At 47.5% G+C, this 26,899-nt stretch overlaps 1 protein-coding gene across 5 annotated transcripts in view; it reads right to left on the bottom strand.

The window, feature by feature from the left end:
* The window catches only part of SPSB1 (splA/ryanodine receptor domain and SOCS box containing 1), a 72,087-nt gene that overhangs the window by 4,827 nt on the left and 40,361 nt on the right, over window positions 1-26,899 (bottom strand). For 4 of the 5 annotated variants that reach the window (XM_014610427.3, XM_059716912.1, XM_059716913.1 and 1 more), the window contains exon 2: window positions 4,340-5,177. In XM_014610427.3, the coding sequence (XP_014465913.1) occupies window positions 4,340-5,033 (694 nt within the window). In that variant the 5' untranslated portion in view covers window positions 5,034-5,177. Of the gene's footprint in view, window positions 1-4,339; window positions 5,178-7,006; window positions 7,271-26,899 lie in introns of those variants that run through there. The other variant, XM_059716910.1, reaches the window with a different exon arrangement.

Genomic DNA, 26,899 nt, shown 5'->3' with positions numbered 1-26,899 from the left:
AGACTTTATTATTTATATGTATATAAATATAAAATGTGAGGTCCTTAGCGCTTGCCTTTATGAACTATACAAGCTTGCAAATTCCTCTCCTACAACACTGGCTAAATTTTGGGCACCTCAATGAACACTACACAACTAAGTTCAAACTGTCAAATTAGCATTCATTACAGACCATCTAAACACTGGGTACCTTTTATGAAAAAAAAAGTTATCGCAGACTGGAAACTACTAAAAAGTAAAGAGACACATGAAGTTACTAGTGACTTTGAAAGTCTTGGGTAAGGCATTGCAGCTTTTAGGATTCTCAAATGCAGACTGAATCCAACAGCTCTACAAAAGGTTCACAATGTTCACACTGCTGCCGTTTCACAGATTGAAGATAGTACAGCACGGGCACTTTTCTAACCCTAACACTTTTCTGATCAGCTCTCCTCCTCTGCACAACTCCACAATCATTCTGGTCACTAATGGAGACAGAAAAAATCCTTTGTTCTCTCCCCCGCCCCACCGTAAATTTAGCACATAACCTTTATGCACCTAGGATAAAGGCCATTAAAAGTGAAGATTCATGTCTGTTGAAAGTTTTCTACAAGTTAGGGTTTCCATAAGAAAAAGGAACTTAAGTTCTAGGAAGATGCAAGATCCTTCTTCCCTTCAGGCAAAAATATTACTATTTGGTTGCCAACTCTTAAGGGTGTGCGAAGCAGGCCCTATTCGATTCGTGATTCGGCCCAAATTAGGGACAGCGATTCAATTTGTTGATTGGGATCTCTGTCCCCGATTAGATTTGGCTGAATTGGCATCAAATAGTCAGATTCATATTTGGCAAATCAGCGATTCAGACACAGACACAGCTTTAAAAGTTTTTTATACATACCTCGGAGGTACCAGCACATCTCGTGATCACTATGATGCTGGGGAACGTGCAGCGTCCCACAGGAGCGTGGGGGGGCCCTCCATGTGCTCAGCAGTGACCCTGGAAGTACTTCCAGTCCACTTCTGGGGAGTGCACCGGGGACCACCCCCCTCCCCGTCCCCCTCCAGCTCAGCGATCAGCCATTAGGATATCCCAGGTGCCCCCCGCCCCCCCCTCCGACCCACGAGGCACCAGTGACCAAGCCAGGGGGGATGTGGGGTGGTCCCCAGAGGACCCAGAAGTGCTTCTGGTCCACTTCCAGGTGTGCTTGCTGAACGCGCTGGGAACCCCGCCACGCTCCTGTAGGACGCTCCATGCACCCCAGCATCGCAGCATTCATGAGCCGCCTGCTATGCAGAGGCGTGTGGAAAAAACATTTAAAGCTGTGTCTACTTCTGAATCGCCGACTTGAAGGGTTCCGATTCGATTTGGAGAGATTAAAGGGTCCTCTGATTTGATTTGGAGATTCGGCCACCGAATCAAATCAGGGACTGAAGCTTCGCACAGCCCCACCAATTTTCACCCACAGCCCCTTTGGGTGACAGGGACAGTCACCTCCGTGGTGGTCTCCGCGCATTTCATCCGTGTTTCTGCCCATTTCATATCAAATTTCACCTCTTTGTCACAACTCTTAGGCCTTCTGCTCACATGCCTTCGACGCTCTTTTTACGTACTCCGCAACCTGTCAGGGAAGCCAGCCTTGCCTGCAAATTGGTCCGCTCTCCCCCCAAAAGTCTCTTTTCCCATGCTGTTGCTAGCAAGTGTCCCTGCATGGATCCCCAAGGCTACTCTTCTCTTGGAGATCCAGTTCAACTGCCGTGCTGATAAATCAACTTCGTAATGGCTACATTGGGAGGCATATAGGGACACAACAAGGGCACATAAATATTGTGCGTTCCTCCCCCCTGCTCCAGCCCCTTGCCAACATCATTTGTTACTTCAGCCCAGTCCTTGCCCTGAAGAACTTGCAATCTTCATCTAGACAACATGCAGGACGATGAGGCCCTGACCCTCTTCGGGGCCAATGGGCATTACTGCAACATAAACACACTCTGATTAAGTGGCCTTCAGAGAGGAGTTTTTATGGAAATTAATTTGGCTAGCTAGAACTTTGCCCTACTCTAGTTTGCATAGATAACCCTTTAATAGCCTCTTCAAACAATAGCTTGACTCAACAAGAGATAAGACTAAGGTTAGATAAGACGAAGGTTTGGTGGAACACCAAACACCCAGAAAAATAAGCCCAAATGCCATCTGCCCCCGACTCACAGTTCACAAGCACATAGGTCATTAAGCCCGGGGCTTTTATCGAAAACCAGTCAGACATTTCTCCCAGTGGCATCTAACTATTCTTGATCTCCTCCCGTTACTCTCTCTGATCTAGGTTATGCTCCTGTAGCCCCCCAAAATGGAACGTATTTTCTCTTGCAAGACAATGCAGAAAGTGGTTTCTTACTTGGCACAGAATTCCCTTTTTGCGGTAAGAACTGACCTAACACAAGCTACCCGTTGGGTCTGGGATCTTACAACTGACCAGTTTGGAACCTGGCTACCGGAGGACACGGCCTCTCCTTACAGCGCTGCTGCAGTGGTGGAGGGCCTCAAGCTGGACTCTGCAGTAGCCTTTGAAGGGGGTGCCCCAGCAAAGAGGTTTCAGCTCAAACAGTTTAAACCCTACTCCCCAGGATCAGTCACTGATCTATGCTCAGTGCTCAGCTGTCTACCTAGACCAGAAGTGGCAAGACACAGGGTCCTTTGATTTTAGAAGGTAGTTTTAAGCTGTTGGAAGCAGTCACCTACATGCAAAGTATGCAGAACTGCACATTTTGAAGGCTTAAATTCCCCGAGTCAAGAAGGAATGCCTAAGAGAGAGATACAAAGATCCTACTTCAGCTGAATGCCTTTTTCTGTTTCCCAAAGAGTATGCTCACCTGATCCCTTGACTCGAAAGCTAGCCCTCAAATAAAAGTGCTCTTGATTGTTAACCTCAAGTGAAGGCAAAATGTTTCCAGGCAGCATCTCTGCCTTGCTAGTCTCAGATAAGGAAACTTGACAGGGCGATTGGAAAAGATCACGGTGCAGATGAAAGAACCGACTTTGTGTTCATGCCTCAAAGCTAGATGTACATCAGTCTAGTCCCCATCATGGTTTAGGAGGACGGGGTTATATCACCACAGCCTTTGTGCTCCATGCCCTAGCCATCTGCTTCTCATCATCATTTAAGCTGCGTCCGTTTTGCCCCCTAAACCTCTACACGGTTTGGAACCGACCTCCGTACGAGATTACCGCAGCACAGAGAGGTTATTACTATGAACAATAGGAATGCACTTTCCAAGAAACAGGAAAAATTGCAGAGTTGACAGAGGAATTCCCTCTAGTGTGCAATGCAGGCTCTTCCTCAGAGTAAAACGTTTTCTTTAAATAGCAACTGTGACCTGATGGGTAGTTGTCATAAGTAAGGATAAAAATCCCAGTTGATACCTAAAAGCAAACAGTGCATAGAAAACTAAATGCACAAGCATTTAATGGGTCCAGATAGTACTAGGAGTAGTACAATTAAAAATATAATGGTAAAAGCTCAGAGAAAAAAATAGTACAGGCCAATTTGTCTTACTGACAGTGTCTGCACACGATCTCTAACAAGTTGGAGACCCAGAGATTAAAGCCTAGTAGTTCTGCAGGTCTTCAGTGGGACAGCAAAATCATGCTGCACACCAAGAACAAGACACCGAGACAAGCCAAATGCACACAGATGAGCTTCTGCAGTTTCACTTTTGCATGTGCCAGTTACTCCGCACTTGCTCTGCCCCAGCCAGCATTACTCCACTGCATGCAGATTGTTACTGCGACTATTTAATCAAATGTGGCAACCGAACTAATGCTTAAAATGGGACACTTGCCCAATAACTGTCAAGAAGAAATTACACTAACTCATCTGGATGGTTGCATCTTTGCAGCCCAGCTGGGTAGCAAGAACTGGACGTTTTAAAGCACAGACTGCATCTATTACTGCTCAAAAATAAGGCATGGTCTCCTTTGCCCTTTGTTTTTACAGTCCCTAGTACAGTGGAGTCCACTGTGGCTCCTGCTTGCCACCTCAATATCAGTAATAGCTTGCTCTCTTACAGGTATTAAAGCACTGGATGAGGCATTGCTGTCTGCAGTGCTGGGTGCTTCTGTTTTGTTATACTGAAGGGAATTATTCTACTGAAAGCATTCATGACCTTTAGGGGCTAATGTAGTAAGATTTTTTTTTTTGGCCTACTGGTACTGAAAATTGGATTCCCAACCCTCAGCATTTTTAATCCTTAGTTACTAGGAAGGGAGCAGTGATGGAGAGTTGGGCTCTTTGGACCCAACAGGTCTATGGTTGCACGCAGAACCATGCAACGTTAGAAACAAGCTGCCAAAGGCGATACTCACGGTCAAGCCCATTCAAGTAGCGCATCCGTATTTCACAGTGCCCCCACACAGCACTTACAACTGGATACAGTTTTTTCCCTTTGAGCCCTCGAAAAGCAACGCCCATGTATTGTCCATCTACAATGAAGCTCAAGGTCCCATCATCCATGTCCAGGACCACCAGGAAAGAGTCTGGCACTATAAAAGTCTCATCCGGTTCCAAGAAGGCAGGGTAGGTTTTACTTGGCTGGTTCTTCCCGTCGTGGTACAGTCTGTTTCGCCCAAGGTCCCAGCCCCAAGATTCATGGTTATTTCCTACAAGCGTCGTGTACCCTACAGAATGCAGGGGTGCGTCTGACGTCGCCACGCCGACCACCGCATGCGTGCCCCGCTGTCTCATTGCCCACGTAATCTGCCACACGTGCAGTCCTCGGGTATATCCGACTTTGCCTCGAATGGCGTCTGTGCTCTGAGCCACCGGATGCCGGTGAAATATTAGTTTGTCATCTTCCTTCACAAATACATTCAGCGACCGGTCGTCGTTATTCCACGAATGTAGCAACTGGACATCATAGGATACCGAAGGCATGTCCAACAGCAAGTCCAGGCGGGTGGGCTTGCAGTAGTCCAGCCCCTGGAGCTCCTGCTTCAGTGGCCTGTATACAGGGTCCCTCATATCCACAGTCTTTATCCCACCAGTGACCTTCTGACCCATGTTGCCTTGCAATTTCAGGTATTTATAGACTCCCAGGGCAAGCTCATCAATTAGCCCGCCTCTCCTGTTCCAGCTGTCATTCAGCCCTGCAGAAGAAGGAGGTTGCTAGGAAACCTTGTCAAGATGTGCGCTGGTCAGTATTGCCTAATGGATGGAAAGAAAAACAAGGAGAGTTAAACATTAGCGCACAACCTTGTCTGCAAGATTTACAGAACCCTTTTGTTTGGACAAACACATCAAAGCACATCCCAAAAAGGGGGTTGTGCATGCCACCTGCTCTTGTACGCTCTTCACAAAGAGAGCGGCACTATCGCCAACTGGAAGGTGCACGGGAAGGTTTAATACTTGCTACATGGACTCTCGAAGTTTTCTTTAAGTGCTGGGAAAGTATGAGCTGCCTGGCAATAAAGATGCATTTTGGCTTTATACAACTTACAGCATAAGTATACAGCCTCCCAAGAGCAGACACCAATTTTCTCACGCTATATCCTCGGATGAACAACAGACAAGGGGGGTGGGGGGAAACCAAACCAAACCTTAGGTGTCAGACCTTTGCTTCCCCTGTAAAACATGTTTTTTTTCAGTCATATTGCAAGAACTTTAACACCTTCACACACACAGCCTCTCTAATGTGCAGCTCCTCCCCAGATAGTCCTGCTTTTTCTCCCAATCGGGGTCACGTTGCTGCACACCATAGGACTTGTGGCTCATACACACATCTAAGCAAGAGTCAAATTCATGCAAGACGTGGAATCTAGTGCAAGGTAATGCAAAAGACCTCAGTTCTTCCCAATGGCCTTGAAAAGGCTGTACAATTAATGTTGATATTGCTGTTACTGGGCATAGCCTCGCTTTGCCTCTAGTCTTGGCACATACCCTCAGACAAGCTACACGAGAAATCCCAGCCAATGCCAAGACCATCCACCTGCGCGTACCTTTCCAGCTCCCTATAAAGGCCCTGGAATTACATTTCAGCGGGAGGATAATCAAAGCAAAGCCATCTCTGCAGCTGCTCAGAAAGCAGCCAAAACATGCAAGGCATTTAATACTCAACAAAAATTCCCTAAACCACCACAGGCGACCATCTGCAGTTGTCCACCAAGATTCAGATGGACTGAAGAAAGCTGAGCTCCTCCGAAGAGCCTCCATTTCATCTTACTTGCAGATTGAAATAGTTGTGGTAGGAAAGCCGAACGTGCTCACTCGGGCTTGGTCACTGAAGCCGAACGCCGCAGCTCAGGAGCTAGCCACGTTTGGTATATTTGAGAACGTACTAAATGCAAGCCACTTGGACCCAGGCACCCATGTCTGAGAAGCAAACTCCAGACTGATGCACTAAGTCACAGAGATGACTGGAATACTACAATCGGGTGTAGTAAACGAGCAGGCTTCATTTCATTGCCTCCCTTCACAGAGCCCAAAGGCTCGAAGACCTGCAAAACACAGCATCCTGCTAAACTACTACAACGGAGTTGGGAGCGGTACGTCCTGGTTGCAGGTCCAGCGAGGGTCAGGAGCACTGCAGGGGAAGCACTCTGCTCACACCAGATAAAAGATGCTGGAAGTTGCCTCCCTGAAACAGCCGCAAGCTGCCCAGCAAGGCCTGATCCAGCCTCCCATGGCTCAGCCATAGCCCTTTGGAGTAGGAGGGAGCCTCAAGACTAAGACTCCCGGAGCAAGAATGACAACGCACGCTGGCTTGTCTTTGTGGCACAGCCACGAACAGTTTCCTTCCTCCGCAGCTGAAACGCAGCTCCCGAAAAAGGAAAAGCTGCAAACCGTGGCTGCTTCCCAATAGCAATAACGTTCTCTCAAACAGCGTCGAGGCCAGCAAGAAGGAAAAGCGCTCGGTTAGGACGCTTACACACCTCCTGCGAATCCGCCGGCAGAGTCGAGGAGAACACGGCCACCAATAGGTCTGGAGAGGGAATTCTCCTCTGCCGCCCCTCCCTCAACCCTGCACTCCTAAGTACCTTAGGCAGCCGACTCTGCAAATCCAAACCAGCAAGCTTACAGAGGCCCATGTTCCAGCAGTGCTTGGCAGGGGAGCTCCCATCGAGTTGCTGGAATCCAGACAGCAGTTATTTAAACCACCACGCACACCCTCCTCGTATAATTTAGTGTCTCAACTTATCGGCTTCAACTCGGGCAGCTCCTCTTCTCACCGACAAGCAGACCAGAAAACGGCCTCTTTCGAGTGAGGAGGGAGCAGAGCAAGATTATTTTCAGAGAGTTTCCTTCCAAGCTCCGGACAGACTCATTTTAAAAGAAATAAATAAAATAAAGCAGCTTCTTTGCCTAGAGAAACCAGCTACCTTTGTGCACCTTTCCCCCACGGCATCGCATCCACCCAAGCAGCTCTGCTCTCGCTTGGCTACACAAGCGGCCCTCTGTACACAGAGATGCCAAAGTGAGGGCAGCTATTAGGAAAATTTTTAAAAAAGTGGGAGGGGAGGGAACAAGCTTTCTAAGAAAAAAAAAAGTGTTATTTTAACATTTCCTGGAGTGAGGCAATCGCCCAGAACTCCTGCCAGCTACAGTCACAACAGTTACTCATGACCAGGACTTCATCTGGCATGGAAAATCATGGAGCATGAATCAGTTTTTATATAAAAAAAAAATAAGATAAGGTTACCGAAGTGCTGGTGATTAGAAGCCGACGGATCGGCTTCCCTTAAACTTTGGGCTAGCAAGGGTGCCGAGGCTGTGTTGCCGATTCATTTTAGTGCCTGCAGCTTTGGGGGATGCTGCACTTCTGTGGAGGTTTGGACAATAAAACTCGACTTAAACATGTTCACAGACCTTTCTCCTTTCCTATAGGGGTTTACAGCCCTGCCCAACTCCAAGTCTGCAATGTAGCTGCCCAGCTGGCACACTCCATTCTCAGTAATGAAGTAGCCGGTCCTCTAATCTGTGCACTGACCATCATATTAAAGACGAGCACTGTAGGGGAGGCAAGTGTCTCATGCCTCGCCACCAGTTCTCCTTTGGTTTATTGGGCTCCAAAAGATCCACTGCCCTCCATTCAGGGACCTGTGTGTTATGTGAACCTAAGGAACAAAAGCAGCTGGTTAAACACCTCCCGTTGAATAAGCCAGAGCTGTCAACATTGGCAGCAAATACGTTTGAATAGAGGATAATTCGTGTAAAGTAACAGGCACTATCCAGTATTACACACAGGGGCGCCCTAGACAAGCTGAGAACTGTGCAAGGAACAAAGTCAGCCAGTACATGCTGGAGCGTAAGCAAGGAGCAGAGTCAAGCAGCTGCTGAACAAATTCAGAGACAAAAAAAAAAGTCACGGAAGTCCCCAAAGCCTCTTTAAAATCTGCGCCATATCCTCACTCAACCTCTGAGCTTCTCTTCCACTTCGCCTCCCCAAACGGTGCCAACGCCAGTTCTTTGCTCAAGTCGCACATTGTTAAGGGTTTGTCCGTCTTCCAAGGCATCGCGTGGCAAAGACCTGAGCCAGACTGCAATGTGCACAACTTGGTGGGGAAAAGGAGGCAGGGGGTGGCACGTGATGACAGGCTCACCTCCAGGAGTTGACAGGAGTGCAAACGCTCCTGGCACATTGCAGGAATTATACCAGGGCAGCACTGAAGAACACGCCACCTTCCCTAGCTCTCAGGACCCGGGTACGTTCAGCCTCACCGATCGAACGTGGACGAGTGGTTCTTTGCACCGAAATACTTGTCTGCATCGAGCCGCTTTAAAACTACTCGCATTCAACTGTTCCAACCACGTCACCATTACGTGTCCCACAGCAGGAGTGACAAGTGCCACAGAGCTGGCTTAGAAAAGGTGCACAACGTGCTTAGCGTAATTTTGATTCACTGCTCTTAGCACCCTTTCCCTCGCCCACACATCTCCCATAAAACAGATGACTTGTCCAGAGTTGAAGACTATTCCCTTTCCCGCTCAAAGCCTTATCTTCTAGTTAAAGGGGTCTAATTCCATAAAGAGGGCGCTCTCAAATTGCTAGCTCAATCTGAGATTTAGAAATTAAGCTCTACACCAGATACGTTAGGATTCAGCCAAATCAGGGCAGTTCTCCCTCTCGTCAGGAATCTTGTCCTGAAACAGCATCCAAATGAAAATTTTAGAAAGTTTCAGTCCAAGTTGCTTATTCCGACAGAAGAGCAAACGTAGTAGTTTTGAGATTGTGATATTCACTCACAGTAAAGCTAAAATTAGCCATCTGACATCAAGGAACGATGGTAGGCAATTAAGGGAGATTGTCACACAGGGTAAATCAAGGCTTTTTAAATATATTTAAAAAGCAAATGGACCAATTCATCTGTCAATAAGCTTCGACTAAGAAAGACGATCAGAGTGCTTGTAGAAGAAGAGAGGTGCAGAGATTTCCTGAAAACGTCAGTCCACGTGACAGTACCACACAGGAAATTTCAGCCCAAACCAATGAATATGCGGTACAGGCAGCTTTGAAACAAGACATGCTTTGGCAGAAATGCCATCGTCCTTCCTTGCAACTACACAAATAACCTCATCTACCTGCTCACAATCCAGATGTGCCAGCTGGGCCCGATTCTGGTACTAGTCACCTCCAGAAGCTATTCACGTAAATCGACTACTGACGTGATACTGACTTGAGAATAATCTCGATCCAGCAATCCACATAAGTATACCAAGCGTAGATGAGTGCGTGCAAGTATTTCTATCAGCCACTTAATCAGTTAACTCCTACTTGAAGGCAAATGAGAGAAAAAGGGTGGACTTTACATAGCAAAGGGTCCCAAGGACAAAAAGAAAAAACTCCAAAAATCAAGGCCACCCTGGATTTCTGGGTTATGATAAAGCTATTTTAGTCTACTATGGTTTTTACTTCCTGTCAACGGATTCCTCCAGAAATAGGGTAAAACGTGCCAGAAGACACATGGCACTTCCAAAGTGCGTTTGTTGAGGCAGCAATTCTCCCAACAGAAGAAAGCAAGCAACTCCCCCCCTTCCTCCTAGGATAAGGCAGACAATGAACAGTCTGCAATTAAAAGTTACATTCCCAAAGGCAAACAATTAGGGAGCTAGCAAGCTCCAGGAAGCCAAGAACCAGCCAGACCAAAAATGGAAAGAGGTTGGCAGGGAGGGAAGCAAAAAGAGCAAAGAATTAACCTACTTTTGTGCAAGCGGGCTGGGCACTCTGCAAGAGATGTGCTCCTTGACCGTATGCTCCAAAATGGCTCCTCTTTGATGCAATAAAGGAAAATTGCACTGCGGTGTTTAAGACAGGTTGACAAATACTGCACACCATCCTCTATAACCTGGAAAGCTAGGTAGTGAAAGCCAGAGTTTGCAGGGACACCCATTAGCTACAGAGAGGATTATTCTCCAAGGGCCAACTGGAAATTTAAACACAAAAGCTTAGCAGCCCCCGACTCAGCAAGGGTCAAGTGGAACAGGATACAATTCTGCTTTGCAAATAGCTTTAGACCCCAAAGACTGACTTCCATACTGATGAAAAGGTAGTTTGCTCGTCTAGGACAGTAATTACCACACTGGTCCTCACTGCAGGTAACTCGGCACCAGATGCAGGCAGTTCTGGAAGAGGGATCACAAGCTACTGGTCATGACACTGTTACATATAAAATACCATCAAGCAGGGTGTTAGTTTTCCACTCACAAACTCACCATCCCCATTTATCTAGGCCCCCTTATGCTGAAGTTACTACATTTGAATACAGCTGACCAAATGAGTCTGCTAACAATGCAGAGCAGAAACTAGCCATCAGCATCATGTCAGCCAACTCAATGTTTTAGTCCTGTTCCATCATGTGAATGTTCATTAAAGGAGGCAAGAAAATCTAACCTTAAACTCCAGTGCATTTAGTTGCTTTTCAAAACTAGTCTCCCAGGGACTCCAGATCTTAAAGGATGCATCCATCACACAGCTCCAAGAACCAAATCCATTAATTGCTCCAGACAAGTCAAGCCAATGCACCCTCCACCTGCCCCAGGCTTCAAGCTTCTCACTCCTCCTAGCAGCGAGCGCAGTAAAAGCTTTGTTATCCAGCATGAGCGGGGTGCCGGTCATATAAAAATTCCAGTTATCAGAGTTATAGAGAAGACAGTGCCATACTTGTAGTACAAATACATGCTGGATAGATTCAGCAGAGATTCTGGTTGCTAAAGTGAGGATTTGTATTGGGGAGTATTGGAAACTCTGGTTAACAGAGTATTCCAGTTAGTAAAATGCCGGTTAACACAGCTTTTACTGTACTAGGCATTAAAATCAAACTACCTGCAGAAGTAGTCCAAGCTGAGGAACCCACGCTCAAGATGCCTTCCCTGCTCTTTGCTATAACAGGAAAAGAAGTTGCTTGAGGCAGGTATTTAAAATAGGTCAAAGCCAACCTTAAATTTGGTCCAGAAACCATGCAAGTCTGCAGAACAAAGTCACCTCCACAAGGCAGAGGCAGGCTGCACTTGGAGCTTTACGGGTGACACAGGTGGTGTCTTCAGATGCACAAACCTTTGCCCCGTCCCTGGCAATGATGGCTGAGTTTGCAGTATGTGCTGCCCTGAGCTGTGCAAGTGCAAAAGATCAAAACAAGCATTAAAGAAGAAGAGGCAAGTCTTTCCTACGCGTAAAAAGGTCCAGGAACAAAACGTCACTTCCAAAACATGGAAGCAGCAGAGGGAGATGAGGGACAGAAGAGTACCACACCCTGCTCCAAACATCTAGGATGAACTCAGTACATCGAGCCCCACAGTGCAGTTGCCTGGGCATCATCTCTGATCTCTCCCTTTTTACTGCCATGTACTATAGGAAGGGAAGGGCAGAAGCAGCTTGAACCAGCTAAGATTTAACAAGCGGCATTCAAAACCACACCCCCAAACCGCAGCTCAGGACAGAGCGAGCTGCAGAGGGGAGACACCTGGCACCACCACGGGCAAGTGGCGCCCAAGGAGGCTCCATTAGGCTTCTCTTCCTGGTTCCCAAGTCAGTTTTGCTTTAAGGCTATTTGTTCAAGAGACAGTTTACTCTGGCTTGTTCTCTTCCCGCAATATTCAAACAGCTTCTATAAAGATGGAGGCCAAGCATGTACAGAGCACCCAGAGCATACTAGGTGCTTCACAAAACATGGACTAAACAAGAACCCTATTAACAAAAAGCTGAGGATCTCAAAAGACACTGTACAGAGGAGGAAAGGGAAAGAGATTCTGCACGTGGCCACTTAAAAGCGTTTTCAAAAAGAGAACAGTGACGTCCCCCGAGGTCCTGGCACAGCCTTCATCAGTTTGCCCTCTATCATACTTTCAACCTGGCTTACTGATTAAACACAGGCTCTAGGAATTTGCAGTCTCCTCCCCAAGCTTGTTTTATGGCAGATGGAAAACAAACTCCATCATCTCTTCCTGCTTTTTCGAGAGGAGTTCCCCTTGCAATCCAGTTGGCAGGCACTGGATGGGAGTCAGAAGATCTGGGTTCTAGTCTCAGCTGTGCCAGCTGGCTCCACAGTCCTGGAAAAAGCACTTAAAAGCTCAGGACTGTTTAGCTTGCAGATTCTTTTCCAAAACTACTTGCTGTATTTGTATAGCCCATAGTACCATGCGCTGATGCTTCCTCCTTATCTCCCCTACTTCCAAATCTCAACTGGGACCTGCGGATGCTACTTGACTCCAAGAGGTTCAAGTCCTTTGCTGTTGATGCCATCTCGGGGCACAGACACTATTGCCACACAGTTGTCCTGCACTACCCATGCAGTTCAGTGCAGCTATCAACTGAGCTTGGCCTGGAAAGAGCACCCCCACCCTCTCTTGGTCCCCAATGACGTTGGCCCAACTCGGCTCTATGCAACAGAGAAGTTGGGGCCCCCAAGGGCGAGGGCTGCAGGCTCTCCTGGAGGTGAAAGCAAAATCACACAAGTGTTACCAGCACAGTGGTTAGTCCCAGCACTCCAGTCCAGCCCTGAAGCTGATCAGACAACACTGATGCACTTAGTCCACCTAATTCCTCAATGAAACACTCCCCCCTGCAGCAAGCATCTGCTCCCAGCCACCACCCGCTGCTAGCGATTAAATCAAAGTTTCAGCAAGGCTTCCCTCCGGCAAACTAAGCGCTCCTCTGCTGTGCCAAGAGCCAGGCTCTGCGAAGCAAATGCTTACCAGCACCTGAAGAGTGGGCTGGTCAAATAGTTCAGAAGGATACCACCGTAGTGGCTGCATGGGTTTGAGCTATTCTCAAAGTGCTGCAGTGTTGCTCAATCAGGGACAGCAGACAGTCTTCATTGCACAGGCTTTGGCAGTGGTTACCACCTTTCTTCCAGTCTTGCTTAACACACCGCAAGAGGTTGCCAAAGGGGAAACTTCCCCCCAGCTGCACCCACCCCAGGAGCGGAAGCAAGTTCAGTTGCTGGCAGGGCTGCTGCAGTCTCTGCAGAAAGTGAAACTGCTTTAAGCTTCTCTCACAGGAGCAAAGAAAAAAAAATAATAAAGAAAGATGGTAGATCTTGTCTTGCAAAGAGGGAAGGAAAATGCTTCTTCTGAACAAAGTCTCCTGACAAAGGGCCATGCTCAACAGATCTGCAGGGGATGGGGAGAACAAGATGCTTCATCAGCTACTGAGCACATGTACTTCCAAAAGCAAAGCTGGCAGCCCCCCCCCCCCCCCTTGCTAATCCAATACAACAGCCAGATTCTTCTATGGAGGTGCAGATTAATGACTTTTACACCTAAAGCCCAAAACCTACGTGCTGGGTGACCAGTGCATCCTACCTCTAAAACAAAGGGCTTCACTTCAGGAACCAGAAGGGGATCTTTCCAAAAAAGGGAATAGAAGAAGAGGTAATTTTTATCATTTTAAAATGCTACTAGGACCCTAAAACAGTTTTAAAAAGAGTCAACTGGTTTCTAAACTCAAATATATTAAAAAAAACCCAACCCTTGCTTGGGAGACTGTTTAACCACAATTCTACAGAAATTTGCAAGGTGACGTACGCCAAGAAACCAATCAAGCATGAAAGCATCAGGACATCATCTTATGCTCCAAGGGCAGTGGTTTATTATCAAAAGGAAGCACATGGTAAAATTTAGTAGGAGAGCCAAGATCTGCATTGAACAGGCACGGGTGCTACCCTCCCTCAATTTCTATGGCAGGGCGAAGGAGCTGCCTCATAACAAAGTGCTCAACCCATTTACTTTCCACCAACCCAACAAGGCTCTAGAGCTCAGAAACCAAAAGAAGCAAAAAATCTTAAGGCACCACCATTGGCACGGGAGAGGAGAGAGAACTGCAGAGCCTGCTAATTATTAACAGTATTAGAGAAGATCTGCATAGCATCCCACAGCAGGAAGATATGAAAGCGGATTTTTTATTTTATTTATTTATTTTTTAAATAAATATTTGTATGATGGGGGGGAAGAAAGGGAAAAAATAGGAGGGAAAAGGGTTGTCAAGAAGTTTCTCTGCTTCTGGCAAAGATGTTCTGCACTATGACGTTGCAGATCAGCCGACTCCAACTTCTTGAAGCAATGAACCCATCCTGAACACCTCCACGTTAGTGAGTGGTCTCAGAAGAGTTAGGTCACATCTCAGACGCTCCCACATCACAGGAAGTTATGCGGATGTGCCAAACAGGCCAGCAGAGTCTCTATCGCTCTGTACAAGATACATCCTAGGTGCCTTGCCAATGTCAGCTGCAAGTCAAGCAGCATGTACAGACAAGGCATTTTCTCAAGGCTTTTAAAAATAGCCAGTTCTTTCCCTCCTCCTGGCAATGCAACTGGCACAGAGTTCAGTTTGAAACACATTGTAATTCTTTATATAGATCCTGCCACACCAAACCAGACCAGCTGTCCCTCCTGTCTGGCATCCTGTCTCTACTGGGAATCAATACCAGGGCTTCTGGAGGGAGATTCTGGCATCTTGAACATCAGGGTTTTAGCAGCTGCCCCTTGTAAGCATCTCAATGGTGAAGAGTGTAGTCTTCCTCAAGATGTCTCATTTATGATTTAATATGCACCCAGGGCATAAATGTCAAGGTTAGCATGAGACACTGACATGCGATGGCTCTGTATGCTGGCAATGGCACAAGATCCTGGGTTTGGTCACATGTACACAAGTGTGGCTAAAACAGTGCATGTGGCATGGCACATTTATTATACACTTCACCTTCAACTTTATCAGCTGCTTCACAGCAAGGCTGTCGATAGAAAAAATTAGCAGATACCTTTCTCCTCTGATGGGAATGGATTGGCAGATACTAGTGTAGTGCCGGGAAGCCAAACCCCAACCGAACTATGCCCTCAAGAAAGCTAGCCCTGGCTCCCTGCAAGCAGAAGCATTTGTGCATCCGCAAACAAAAAGGCTGGGATTAACTCAGCTCAGATTCCGATTAAACTGCTTCAGATCTCTGTATTCCTAGAGATCGGCAGGGCTGGTCTCCGGATCAGCTGAGAGGTACTATCCTCCCCCCCACAAAAGCATGAAGAAGCTGCGGGGTTTAGTACACAGACTCATGAGTTCAGTTTGTGGCTCCAACCTGCCATGCAACCTTAGGCAAGGTGCTCCTCCACCTAGTTTGCTCCCCTGCCCTTTCTGGTCCATGCAGCCTTGCTGCTACTGGAAGGCAAAGACAGTGTCCACTGCCCGGGGGTGCATTTTTGTATAGTGTGGCGGGATCTCCAGGTGATAGCAGGAGAGTCTTTTCATAGCTAGGAAAAATGGGCAAACAGGTTACAGTGACAGGCCCACGATCTTCCACCAGAACTCAGCTCCCAGTCCATTCCTGCGCAGCCCTGGGCTAAAGGAACAAGCAGCGCCGAATGCGATTCTGGTGTAGCAGACTTACAGGTTCTTTAGTCTAGAAAAAGCAGTAATGAAGCTAAGCAAGGGAAAGGAAGGACAGGACATATTTCAAAATGCATGTTATAGTCATGGGACCTACCAGAAACTAAGCTGAGAGTGTAAGTGGCAGCAGGATCCAAAGAGACTGAGAAGCTGATTGTCTGAAACCAATCTCCCGGCGCATGCAGGATACAGACCTGCTGCAAGTGCTGAGAAATTTACTGAGAGACCCTTCCCATGTCCCCACACTGCAGCTGCAGCTCTGACCTTCCCCACACCTCTCCCCTTTGCTCCTCTTCAACATCCTGCCGATCCAGAATATTTTGGCTGTAACATAATGATCAAATGCTATTTTGAACAATTTAGCACTGTGGTTTACGGGACTATTTCCCAGGCAGCCCTTACAATCCAGAGAGCTTGTCCGATGAGCTCAGTTTCCAGGTACACTTAGTGGTGTCTGAATCACCGTGGGTGCCACAAGCCCGACTGTCACATGCTCAGATGACTGCCAGCAAGAATCAACCCAGCCATCTGCACATGGCTCCTGCTGAAGCTAACAATGAGCACGGATGGATTGCAGACATCCCTTGTTTTTATGCAAGGGTTGCAGACAGGCTATACTGGGGACAAGGTTGATGATCATCAGATGTGGCGAGTTACACTTTCAGAGCCATAGCTCTGCGCTCCAGATAGAATCTTTTGGAGGAAACGGCGCAAAGCTGTGGTTTGGCACGGCTGTCTCCACTAAGACAGCACCTGTACATTGTGTTACACTAGGCAGAAAGTATGGCACATTTTTCCTCTCTCTGAGGCCAGGCTGAGGAGATGGAGACAAGATCATGGAACAAAAGAAAAAAAAAAAGAGGAAGAGACAGGGAACAATAGGTTATTGCAACCATTAAGCACTTAACAGAATAATTCCACCTTCGCAGGACTTTGCACAAATTACTCATCAACACTGCTGTACTGCAGTGTAAGCATTTTACAGCTGAGGAAACTGAGGCACAAGGATTTAAAGAACTTGTCCAAGGCTGGTACGTGCCAGTTGCAACACTCTTGGCACAGCAAGTTAGTCATATGCTTAGTTATGAATTAGGGTGGGGGAGATAGATGCCTGCTGCAAACGAGAAAACGCATAGCAAGGCCTTACCCTAGAACAAAGGGTAAGGGGGAACGGATGGGACACACCCTTATCAGCGCATTGAAGATTTCGCATCGTTTGCTACTGTTCATTAGAATGAGGATTATAAAACTCAGGAACTCCTCCTTCTGCCTTAAGACCAGATCTCTTAAATCTCTGACTTGACTTTCAACCCTTTGGGGATAAACATCCCCAGAGTCAACGCAATCAGTAGTGCACTTTGAATATTGGCCTGAAGTGCAACGAGAGTCACGTGGAGGAAGGTTCCCAGGCTGAGTCAGATACCAGTGGTTTGTATTGGTAGAAATTCCTCCTAAACCCTAGGAGCCCTGTAGAGAAGCTGGACTAACAGCGTAGACACTACAATACTTTCCAAAGTGCCAGAGCCTTTCATAAGAGACTTATGGCTATGATTTGCTGTATCCATAAGGATATTTCCAATACTGACATCAGTAGGCTTCAAGTACTTCTTGCAAGCGAGGGCAACAGGAGTACAGACAGATTTATCCAACTGCTTCACCCCTATTTAAGAGGCTGCTTTTCGAAACTCATCTACCTAAGTTGTTCAGCTTCACCTTGCCTAGTACTGCCAAAGGCTTTAAAAATATTTACAGGCACCGCTCCCATGAGGAAGTGCCATCACCCAAGCATAGGCTCTGCCAAACATTAGTTTCATCAGGACAAACAAAGGCAGAAGCTCATATTCTACCAACTAGTAGCACTGGAAAGACTAGTTGTAGCAACTGAAGGATTTTTAGCAAGAGGGATTAGCCCCGCTGTCACCCACGTTGCAAGACAGCTGCCATCTTGGCCTTCAGCACCCTTTCCGGGGTTTTACAAGGCTGCCCTTTTCCTGTGGTCAGCCCTTCGGCCAGGTACATTCCTTGCTTTTGTTTTTAGACAGGAATTCAACACAAAAAGCGTAGTTCTTTGCAGAACCCAGGCGTGCAGAAGCCCAGCTTACCTGTTTCTACCTTCAGTTGTTCTGCCCTTACTCGATCAGATCTGGGGCAGGGGTCTTTGTTCTATAATGACCCAGGCACCAGGACCCTATGCCAGAAACTCGACTCCGCAGGCCTAACCAAGGGCTGCGATTCCGCAGCAATACTGCATCACTTAGCACAGGGGCGGGCAATTATTTCGGGCGAAGGGATGCATGACAGGCAGCCGGGGCAGGTAAATATTGATTTTCTACTTTTTTTAGGCAGCCCGCAGGCTGGATAAAATGGCGTGGCAGGTTGTATCCGGCCCGCGGGCCGCATTTTGCCCACCCGACTTAGCATGACACCTCTTAGACACGGCTGCTCCTTGCACCACAGATGGTCACTGCTTGACCAGGGCCAAGCTAAGAATGCCCATCCTGTACAGAGACCAGGTAAATCTCATGATGCAGCTGGCCCTGGTATTTAACCAGAACAGACGGCCTTGCCAAGTACCTGGATGGCGAGCTCTGTAAGCCCAGCAGGAGAACAATCGATCTCTCACATTCATCCCAAGTCCCCTGGGCTGGCGTGCCCAGCCGTGAAGGAAGAGTTGACAGTTCTTACTAGATTTGTTGAAACGGCTGGTCTAGCCCAGAGCAGCTGTTCTAGCTTGGAAAGCCTCAGGTGCCTCTGAATAAAGGGGTGCTTAGAAGGAGCCGTGTAATTTTCCTGCCACTAATCCTCTCAGACAGTTTGCCACTGTGTACTCTGGTCAATCCTGCCTGGGAATGCAGCCAGTGGGAAAGCACAGCGCCGGGGATGGCTCCCAGATGAGCTCTTCTGAAGGCCCCGCAGATTCGATTACTCTTCTGGGTGGGGTGGGGAAGGGGTCTTTTGCTGTTCTGGGTCCCCTCCAGCCCATCCCCACTGCAAGAAAAAGGGGTTTAGTGAGCTCATATATATTAAGTCAATCCCTGAAACATGTTTTAAGATGCAAGAACGCTTGCCCTGTTGATCCTAAGTGATCAGGCTGCCTGGCTGAAATGGGAAGAAAGTGGGATCTGAACTTAACACTGGAAGGGACCTACTGGGCCATCAAATCCAGTCTCTACAACTGCCAGCAGCCACATCTTCGCCAGAAACTAATCAAGCTCCAGCTTCCTTTCCCTCCCAAAGTTACTTGCCTCTGCTAGTCCTGCTCGGAGGCTCGCTCTGTGGTTAAGAGAGGGGGCGTAGAACAGAAACATTTACACAAATACATACCCCTTTATTTATACACTGCACTTACCACAGGGCAAGGGAACAGAAAAAGGTTAATTTGGTACTGGGTTTTGAGAGCAGGCTAACATTTGGTGCCTGCTACCTTCTCTCTCTAGATTGGGGGGGGGTCTAAAAGACTAACCAATTGGGCACACCCACATCAGGTTTCACTGGACATGGGAGCTGCACCAGACCAGAACAAGCTGCATTTAGAAAGGCATTTCCTCTGCAATTAAGCTGCCATAAATTTAAAATAGCAGATGTTTACCTTAGGAGCTATTTGTATTAAAGAAATCCCCAGGATCCTTCACCAACCAGTCTCCTCTCATATTGCAAGAGCAGTACAGTCCAGTTAACTCCCAGTTTACTTATTCACAGTCTGTACAGTAAATTTATACAGTCGGCACGTCCAGCTGAACCTCTGCTTTAGTCTTGTGACATTAGCTGGATCATCCGTTTAGGAGCCAGTGGAGGGAGAAGAGGAATGAAACTTGAACGTTTCCTCCATTGTCCAGAGTTTCCATTCCCATATCAAAAGCTCTACTCTGCTGAGACAGCAAGATTGGCCAACAGAACCAGTTGTCAGGACCAAGATTTTTCTAGCAAGAATTCCTTCCTTCCCCCTTGAAACCTGTTAACAATGACTCACTGTGGCTTAATGGCAGCTGCGCTGGTGGAAGCAATCCACGTTCGGGTCCCAGAGTAGCACCTACCAAAGCGGCTCCCTCCCCTCCCTCTAGTGGCAGAGTGGCAAATCAACAGATGCTTTAAAAGGCTCAGCACGCAAATCTTGTACCACAATCTACACGAACATGCAGGTTTGGGCCTGTCGTAGCGGCCAAGAAGGAACTTTAGCGTTTCTTAGGTCATTAGCCATGCTTGCCAGTGGCCAGAAAGAAATCATTTCCCCAGGCTTCAGCCCCATCAAACCAGACTGCAACTGGTAACCAAGAGAGTTTTCCAAGACTATTAGAGGACTAGAGGCCTGAAGTGGGTTCCCCTTGCACCTCAGCATCCCATGGGGTTCTCTCTCTTGCCTTAAAAACCTAAAGGAGCATTTTACACTATAGCCCCAGTTGCATTAATTGTCTAACAGCGCAGTAATAGTGTTCCTACAGCACTGTCAGCCAGAATAACAAACCTGCGAGCAAAAAACTCTGGTCCTTTTACAGACCCCTGCTCTTAAGTATTAGCCCACCACTGTTTTCAGCAGGTCTAGATGCCCACGTAGCTCACTCAAGAAGACTGGCCTGAAGAACAAGAGCCCCACTTCAGAAGCCAGCACCACTTCATTTGTCTTGTTTTGCCTCGATTCCCAGCACACACTTAAACAAGGAGCGTCACACAGAACAGGCCAACATCAGCCTCAGGGCACTGAGACACGCAACTTCCTGGTTTAACTCGCAGTGCTTCCCAAAAAGTGCCATGAGTTAGACTGACCCTCCCAACCTAGACATTCACTGTTGGATGGAGGACTGAGCTCCATGTTGGAGCCAATCCAGCAAGAGAGGCTGTGCGTCTGCAGCCTCCTCCACTTGCCCTGCCCTGTTTCTCCCAGCTCTGGCGCAGGATGGGAGAAGGCGGTAGGGGAGGGAGGTCCGTTCCGGGATTTGCCCAGCCTGAGTGGGAGGTGAGGGGGGGGGGGGGGGAAGGGGCTCCAATCCACCTGCCCCACCCTCCAGCGTAGGCTGGGCAAACCCCAGACAGAATTTCCTCCCCTGCCTTCTTCCCCTCCCATCCTGAAGATAGCACCAGGGACGGGGCTGGACTGCTTTAGCTCAGCCTTGCTCCTGATGCATACTAACAGAAGTTAATGAAGGTGTTTTGCTTTGGAGCACCTTCATCTTAACCCTCGGGTAATGAGGATTCATTTGGTGTTCGATTGGGTGCTTTTTAAAAGCACACTGCATCTGTGCACTTCTGTCAGTGCACGACTGTACGGTGCTTTCAGTGGCCGACTATGTGACAAAAAAAAAAAAGTCACTGGTGTCAGCACCCTCAGTCTGCATTCAGTGGCCACCACGAGGCTGGAATACACTGCAAGTAATGGACAGCAGCAAGTTTGCAAGAATACATGGGATTTCTAGACTATTAAGCCACCCCTGCTGAGCAACAAGCCCCTTGCACTTCACCCATGCCCAAGCCCTGCTTTTAGGCAGCGTGCACAGCTTAGGTGCTGGGGCATGCAATCAAAACTCTCAGGGCAATGCTACTGTTCTCCATTAGGCTACTTCCTTCCCCTTCACTCCCCCTCCCCACCCCCAAGCTAGCACAGCACAGCATCGTTAAAAGCCGAAAATCAACATGAGATCCTTAATACAGGCTTTCAGTTTGCCTCCAGGGGCACCTTGCTTTTAGTTTCAAACAAAGGAGCTTTCCACAAGCATACACAAGGAGTGCAGTGCCGTAAATGGATCCCCTCTTCTAAGCATGCTTGCAAGGGTTCAAGATCAGGCTGAAGAGGCAGAAGTGGTTTGGTGTCGGGAACAGGATTCAAGTCGCATGCAACAACGTCTGCTCCAGGACCAGCTAAGTGCAGGCAGAGCTCCCCTTCTTCTGGAAGCAAAAAGCCTTTGCAGTTTTCGGATCATTTCAACACTACTAGGGCTGCCAAACTACAACCTCCTCCTTCCTCTTTTCATTTAAACTGCATTAGCTGTGTCACAAGTGCCGTTAAACAGAAGAGCAGAAATCCCCTGCAACTGAAGCAGTTGCCGAGCACTAGATTACTCAGCCTGCCTGTTGCCTTCAAAAGGTTTATTGTGTCTGAAGCATAACTACAGTAAGTGCTTCTACATCAGCCGCGTGTCTGCCAGAGGGGAAGTCTGGTGGTGTGGATGTTTGGCAGTGCTCGTCAGCTTTTTAAGAAAATGGCATTGTCAAGAGCCTTGGCCAAGCACAGGAGACAGATTCCACTCCCTGCCTTACAGCAGACACTTCCTCTCCCCACTTTTGCCCCTTCCCAGTTTCCCCTATAAAAACAATTTTTAAGCGACGTTTGAGGGATACAAGATGCACTCCTTTTGCTGGCTGCCTGTACCGACAGGCCAAGGAGTAACTGAGCTCCAAAACCTGAATTCTTGCCACCTCCCACACAACTCCCACCCAGCGTCAGTCTCTCCAAGTTCAGGTTAAGAAAAATTGGGACAGTGCACGTTTGAAACCTGGCTCGGATACGGCCTGTTCTGAACTAAAGCTGTTCCCCGGCAGGACAAAGGCAAAAGCAGCACGTTGGGTCTGGTGTAAAGCAAAGCAGTGCACAGCAGGGGGCTCAATTTTTAAAAAGGGAAACTCAAGACTTGGATTCGAGTCCCAGGCCTGTTACCGCTTTGCTGCACGACTCCGGGTGAATCTTTCACCTCTTACCTCGGTTTCCTAACCCGTAACGGTTCATTAACTGGCCTTTGTTGACAGGGACAGGCTGCGTTATGGAGGAGCTTGTTACATTATTCAAGTATCAGATTGAGTTGAATCGCCCACTACTCCAAATTCGAAAGCACCAACCCTTAGGCAGCATTAGCTCTGTTCTACGGCCTTGGGTATGAACACAGCGTGCTTAGTCGTACGACTGAAGATCAGACTGCTTTGCTAGCCTCTTTAGGCACAAGACAGCACATTCACAAACTTCAATTTTTTTCCTCGGAGGGGAAAAAAAGAAAAGAAAAGCCTTATTTCAGTTCTCTCACTCTAAGAACGGAGAGTTTCATTTTCTTTTCCTTCCAATTTTAGGTTCCTTTAATGGCTCAATTAGCACTGACCTTTTCTGGCTTCACCACGGTCTCAAGAGTTCACCCAGTTTTGCTCATGTTCGGTTAACAGACATTCACAGCTTCAGAGTGAGATCCACACCCGTTTCCTCCCAGACTCTGAAGATTGAGATCCATTATACGGATTGTTCTAGTTTTGATCTGTTTGCATCTGAACACCAAGCAACACTCGTTTAAATAAAAACATTTGTTGGGGATCTCCCCCCCCCCATTTAAAAAACCCCCAAAACACAGGTTTAATTGAACTTCAGGTCCACATTGGATTCTGAGTTCTGTTTTCAAATGTAAAAGAGCTGAAGTCAGATTTAACTAGAAAGGTCTTTTTTTTTTTTTTTTTTTTTTTTTAAATAGCCCCAACTAGAGAACTTGTATTCCAAAAGAAGAAAAAGTCTGCTTGACCACTATTAGGGTAACTGCAATTATATTGATTCAGTCCTTGTCTCATGTCAATTCTGGGCAGAGCACAGATCAATCACTTGCCTCCATCCATCAAAACTACCAGTGCATGAATTTATTGGGAGATGGGGGGGTGCAAAAGAGAAGGGGAGTGGAAGGGTTCTTCTCAAGCCATTGGTTTTCAGACGAAAATAAGAGAACAGCTCTAAAAGCAAATGTTAATTGTTTCCTGACTATTTACGTAATTTCCTGATTTATTACATCTGTGACGAGCTGCTGCGTAACGAGATTCCAAGCAGGAAGGTGCACGCCACCTTGAACATCATTATGGGATGCACAAGTTCTCAGGTTAAAACATTTAGAGAGCTCCTAGCAGCCTGCAAGAAGAGATCACGCACTGCAATTCGGAGAACAAGAGGCAAGTGGAACGGGCAGCACAGACGCACTATGGAACTGGGAAAGAGCAAAGGATAGGAGGTGGTAGAGAATAGTCATCTCTTTAAATTCAGCTTGCAGCAAACCCCAGGATCTTCAGACAGCAGCTGGTCACCGTGAGAGCCAACATTAGCAAGCACAGTAGGTTTTCCATGGTGTTCCACCGGCAGGGTGAAGACCGAAATGCATTGAGCTCCTCTACTCTTCTCATCTGACATCAGGTGCTAGTCACTGCCCTTTTCAGGAAGTAAGCAATTCCAGTAAAAGTCTGCCAATTCAGGCCAACACGAGCTCTTGGCCGGTAAGCAAAGAGATGGTGCCAGGCATGGCCAAAATGCCCTCCCTACAGCCAGTGAGCAACAGGGCAAGTCTTTCATACAAGGCTTTTACCCCACCCACCCAAAACTCTGACAGCAGAGGCTGCTGTAATTTAGTGCAATACTTCCTGGAGCCTTTTTGTTAGCAATCTTGAAAATGAGATCTCCAAAAGGGAGAGCGAGGATCTTATCTATGCATTCTGGCACCCAAGGGCCTTGGGGGTCCCATTTCCCCAGGAAGCACCAGAGGCATGCAAATGGTATAGGAAACCCATTTCTTTCAGTCCCATTGCATGTTGGTCCCTCCAGTATTTCCAGCTGGACCTGTTCTGCAGAAAAAGCTAGACACCAACTCCAGAGGCCGAAATTTCTTCTGAAGAACAAAATGTTCAACATGAACTGTGGTTACTCATTTGTCAGCATAAGATGTTCCCAGTCAGAATCGGGCAAGGCTGCTCTCTCCATTCCTCAAAAGAAAGGGAGCTGCCCCAAGAAGCCCAGAGGCAATGACTTCTTCCAGTTTGCAGGCAAAGTGAGAGCACAAAAGTCTGAAGAGACATTACATTACAAGGGCCTCCTAAGCCTTCAAGCATGGACCCAGCATTGATCCCTACTATTTCAAATTACAGCATGTAGCTAAGCATAAGCAATGCCCTGATAGCATTGCAGCTAATGCCGTTACTTTGTTACACTGAGAATCCTCTTAACCATGACCCTATTTGTACACCTTTCCATGGGTTCAAAAGAAAATTGGACCAATTCTTGGGACCAGAGTTTATCCAGTGCCAAACTCTTCAATTTCCCCCGAAATCTGGAGAAGTGCAGAAGGACCCTTGCAGCACTTGGCAAGCTCAGATCTTGTCCACATGCAAATAGAAGTAAGCCTGAATTAAAAAAAAAGTACCTGATGCCTTGTACTTAGCGAAAAAAAGGAGGAAACTCACTCTGAGATCCCACCCCCATGGGCTTGATTAAAGGCTTATATGGATAAAGGGTTTCAGGGAAAGAGATAAAGGATGGCAAGGTTGGGAGCACGCCACTAATTTCAGCCCCGCAGGACTAACGTAGAACACCATTAGTATCAAGATGAGAACAGCCTCTGCTTATTAAAAGTGATGTATTTGACATGACAGGAGGGTTCGGTCTGGAGCGCACAAGCCTGCAATGAGGCACTGGAAGAGTAAGGTTATTCTGCTCAGCGGGCAAGGTTACTGGGACAGGGGGAGAACCCGTTGTCCCATCACGTATAAATCGGCTGGCTGCCTGCAATCCCAGCTTCTCCCTTCATGCCTCACATTGTTGCAGCGGCAGCGTGAAAATAAAGACCACACTGAGAATTTAGGAGTTAAGCTTCTCCCACCAAGGCAGCAGCCACTACAGTCCTGAGAAAAAAAGGTGGCCAACCTGGAGTGGGGTTTTGTAACTATACTTAGGACCTTGGCTCCTTTTAACTGTGGTCCAAATATTCAAGTCTCATTTTCCTTAGAAGACTAGCCTGCGAACTGCAACGCATCCATACGTTCTCAAGCCACTTCTAGAGAAAGGCAGTTTTCTCGCCCTCTTCTCCCTACGCCAGGGGCGGGCAATTATTTTGGGTGGAGGGCTGCTTACTGAGTTTTGGCAAGCCATCAAGAACCGTATGACAGGGGTAGAGAAATAATTTTTAGGGGCCCCATGGGCTGCATAGAATGGCCTGGCGGGCCGCATTTTGCCCACCCCTGTCCTACGCAAACATGGAAAAAAAAAAAAAAAAGCAGAGAGGGGGCTACCAGCAAAGGCTATTTAAAAGGCTCGGTGGTATCCCAATGCTACATGCAGCATCACAGGAACTCTTCAAAAAGCCGATTCCCTACAAGAGAAGGCGTCGGAAGCAACAACGCTCCTGAGAGCAAGGCAGAAGATCCCAGATCTGGGAGAAGAGGACTCCAGAGCCAGCAGCTGGTGTGAAAGTCTAGGAGCTTCAAATGAGTCTACTGCAAGAGGTGAGAAAGGAGCCCACTGTGTAGAGAGCAAGGGGTTGTCATCCCTCATCACAATTAGCGGGTGAGGGGACTGTCATCACCAATAATCACAATTAGCAATGCTGAAGCACTGGAGGCAATTATTTAATTAACATGCAGTTTTTTTGCAGCTAGGCGCAGAAGTTCACGCCCAGACAAAAAGGAAGGAAAGTCCCTCAAAACAAACCCAAACTGGATCATTTCAAGTCTCAACATCATCTCCCATCCCCACAGCAAGCAACTCAGTGTTTTGGAGTGGGAATTGCTAAAAAAGGTACTTACAGCTGTTTTCTTCTGGGAAATAAGCAGCTAAAAATCCCAGAGCGCAGGCTAGCTGTGCACAACGTTAGCACTTGCCAGCAAGCTGTTGATGAGAGGCTGTACAGACCATCCCCACCCAGCTAGCTGTGCTCTCCATCTTCAAATGAGTTCAGGGTAAGAGTGGTTACAAACAAGTTACACAAGACAACCCGACTGCTGCACAACCTCCCCTTGAAAAGAAATGCCTCCCAGTTCCGTATATGTATCTACAAGCACTAAGTCACTTTTGAGCAAGGTTTAAGGTCTGCCTTGAATCCCAAGTTGGAGTCCATGGCACCATCTCGGACAAGGGAACGTCCCTTGTATTTTATACGCGAGCCGTGAGCACAGCTTTGATGCCCGAGATCTAGAAGTCCTGCTGCAACCGGACAGGAGCAGATGTTTAAGAGAAAAGCATTTGCGTGGGTCTCGAGTTTAATTAAATGTGGGCATGTGGTAACAGTCCCCAGCTTTTATGCATTTGTCTTCGGGATTACATATTCGGTGTCTGTCCTAACAGATG

The sequence above is a fragment of the Alligator mississippiensis genome, chromosome 13 (genome assembly GCF_030867095.1).
Source record: "Alligator mississippiensis isolate rAllMis1 chromosome 13, rAllMis1, whole genome shotgun sequence".
In the NCBI taxonomy this organism is placed as follows: domain Eukaryota; kingdom Metazoa; phylum Chordata; order Crocodylia; family Alligatoridae; genus Alligator; species Alligator mississippiensis.
This window is presented reverse-complemented; position numbering and strand designations above follow the sequence as displayed.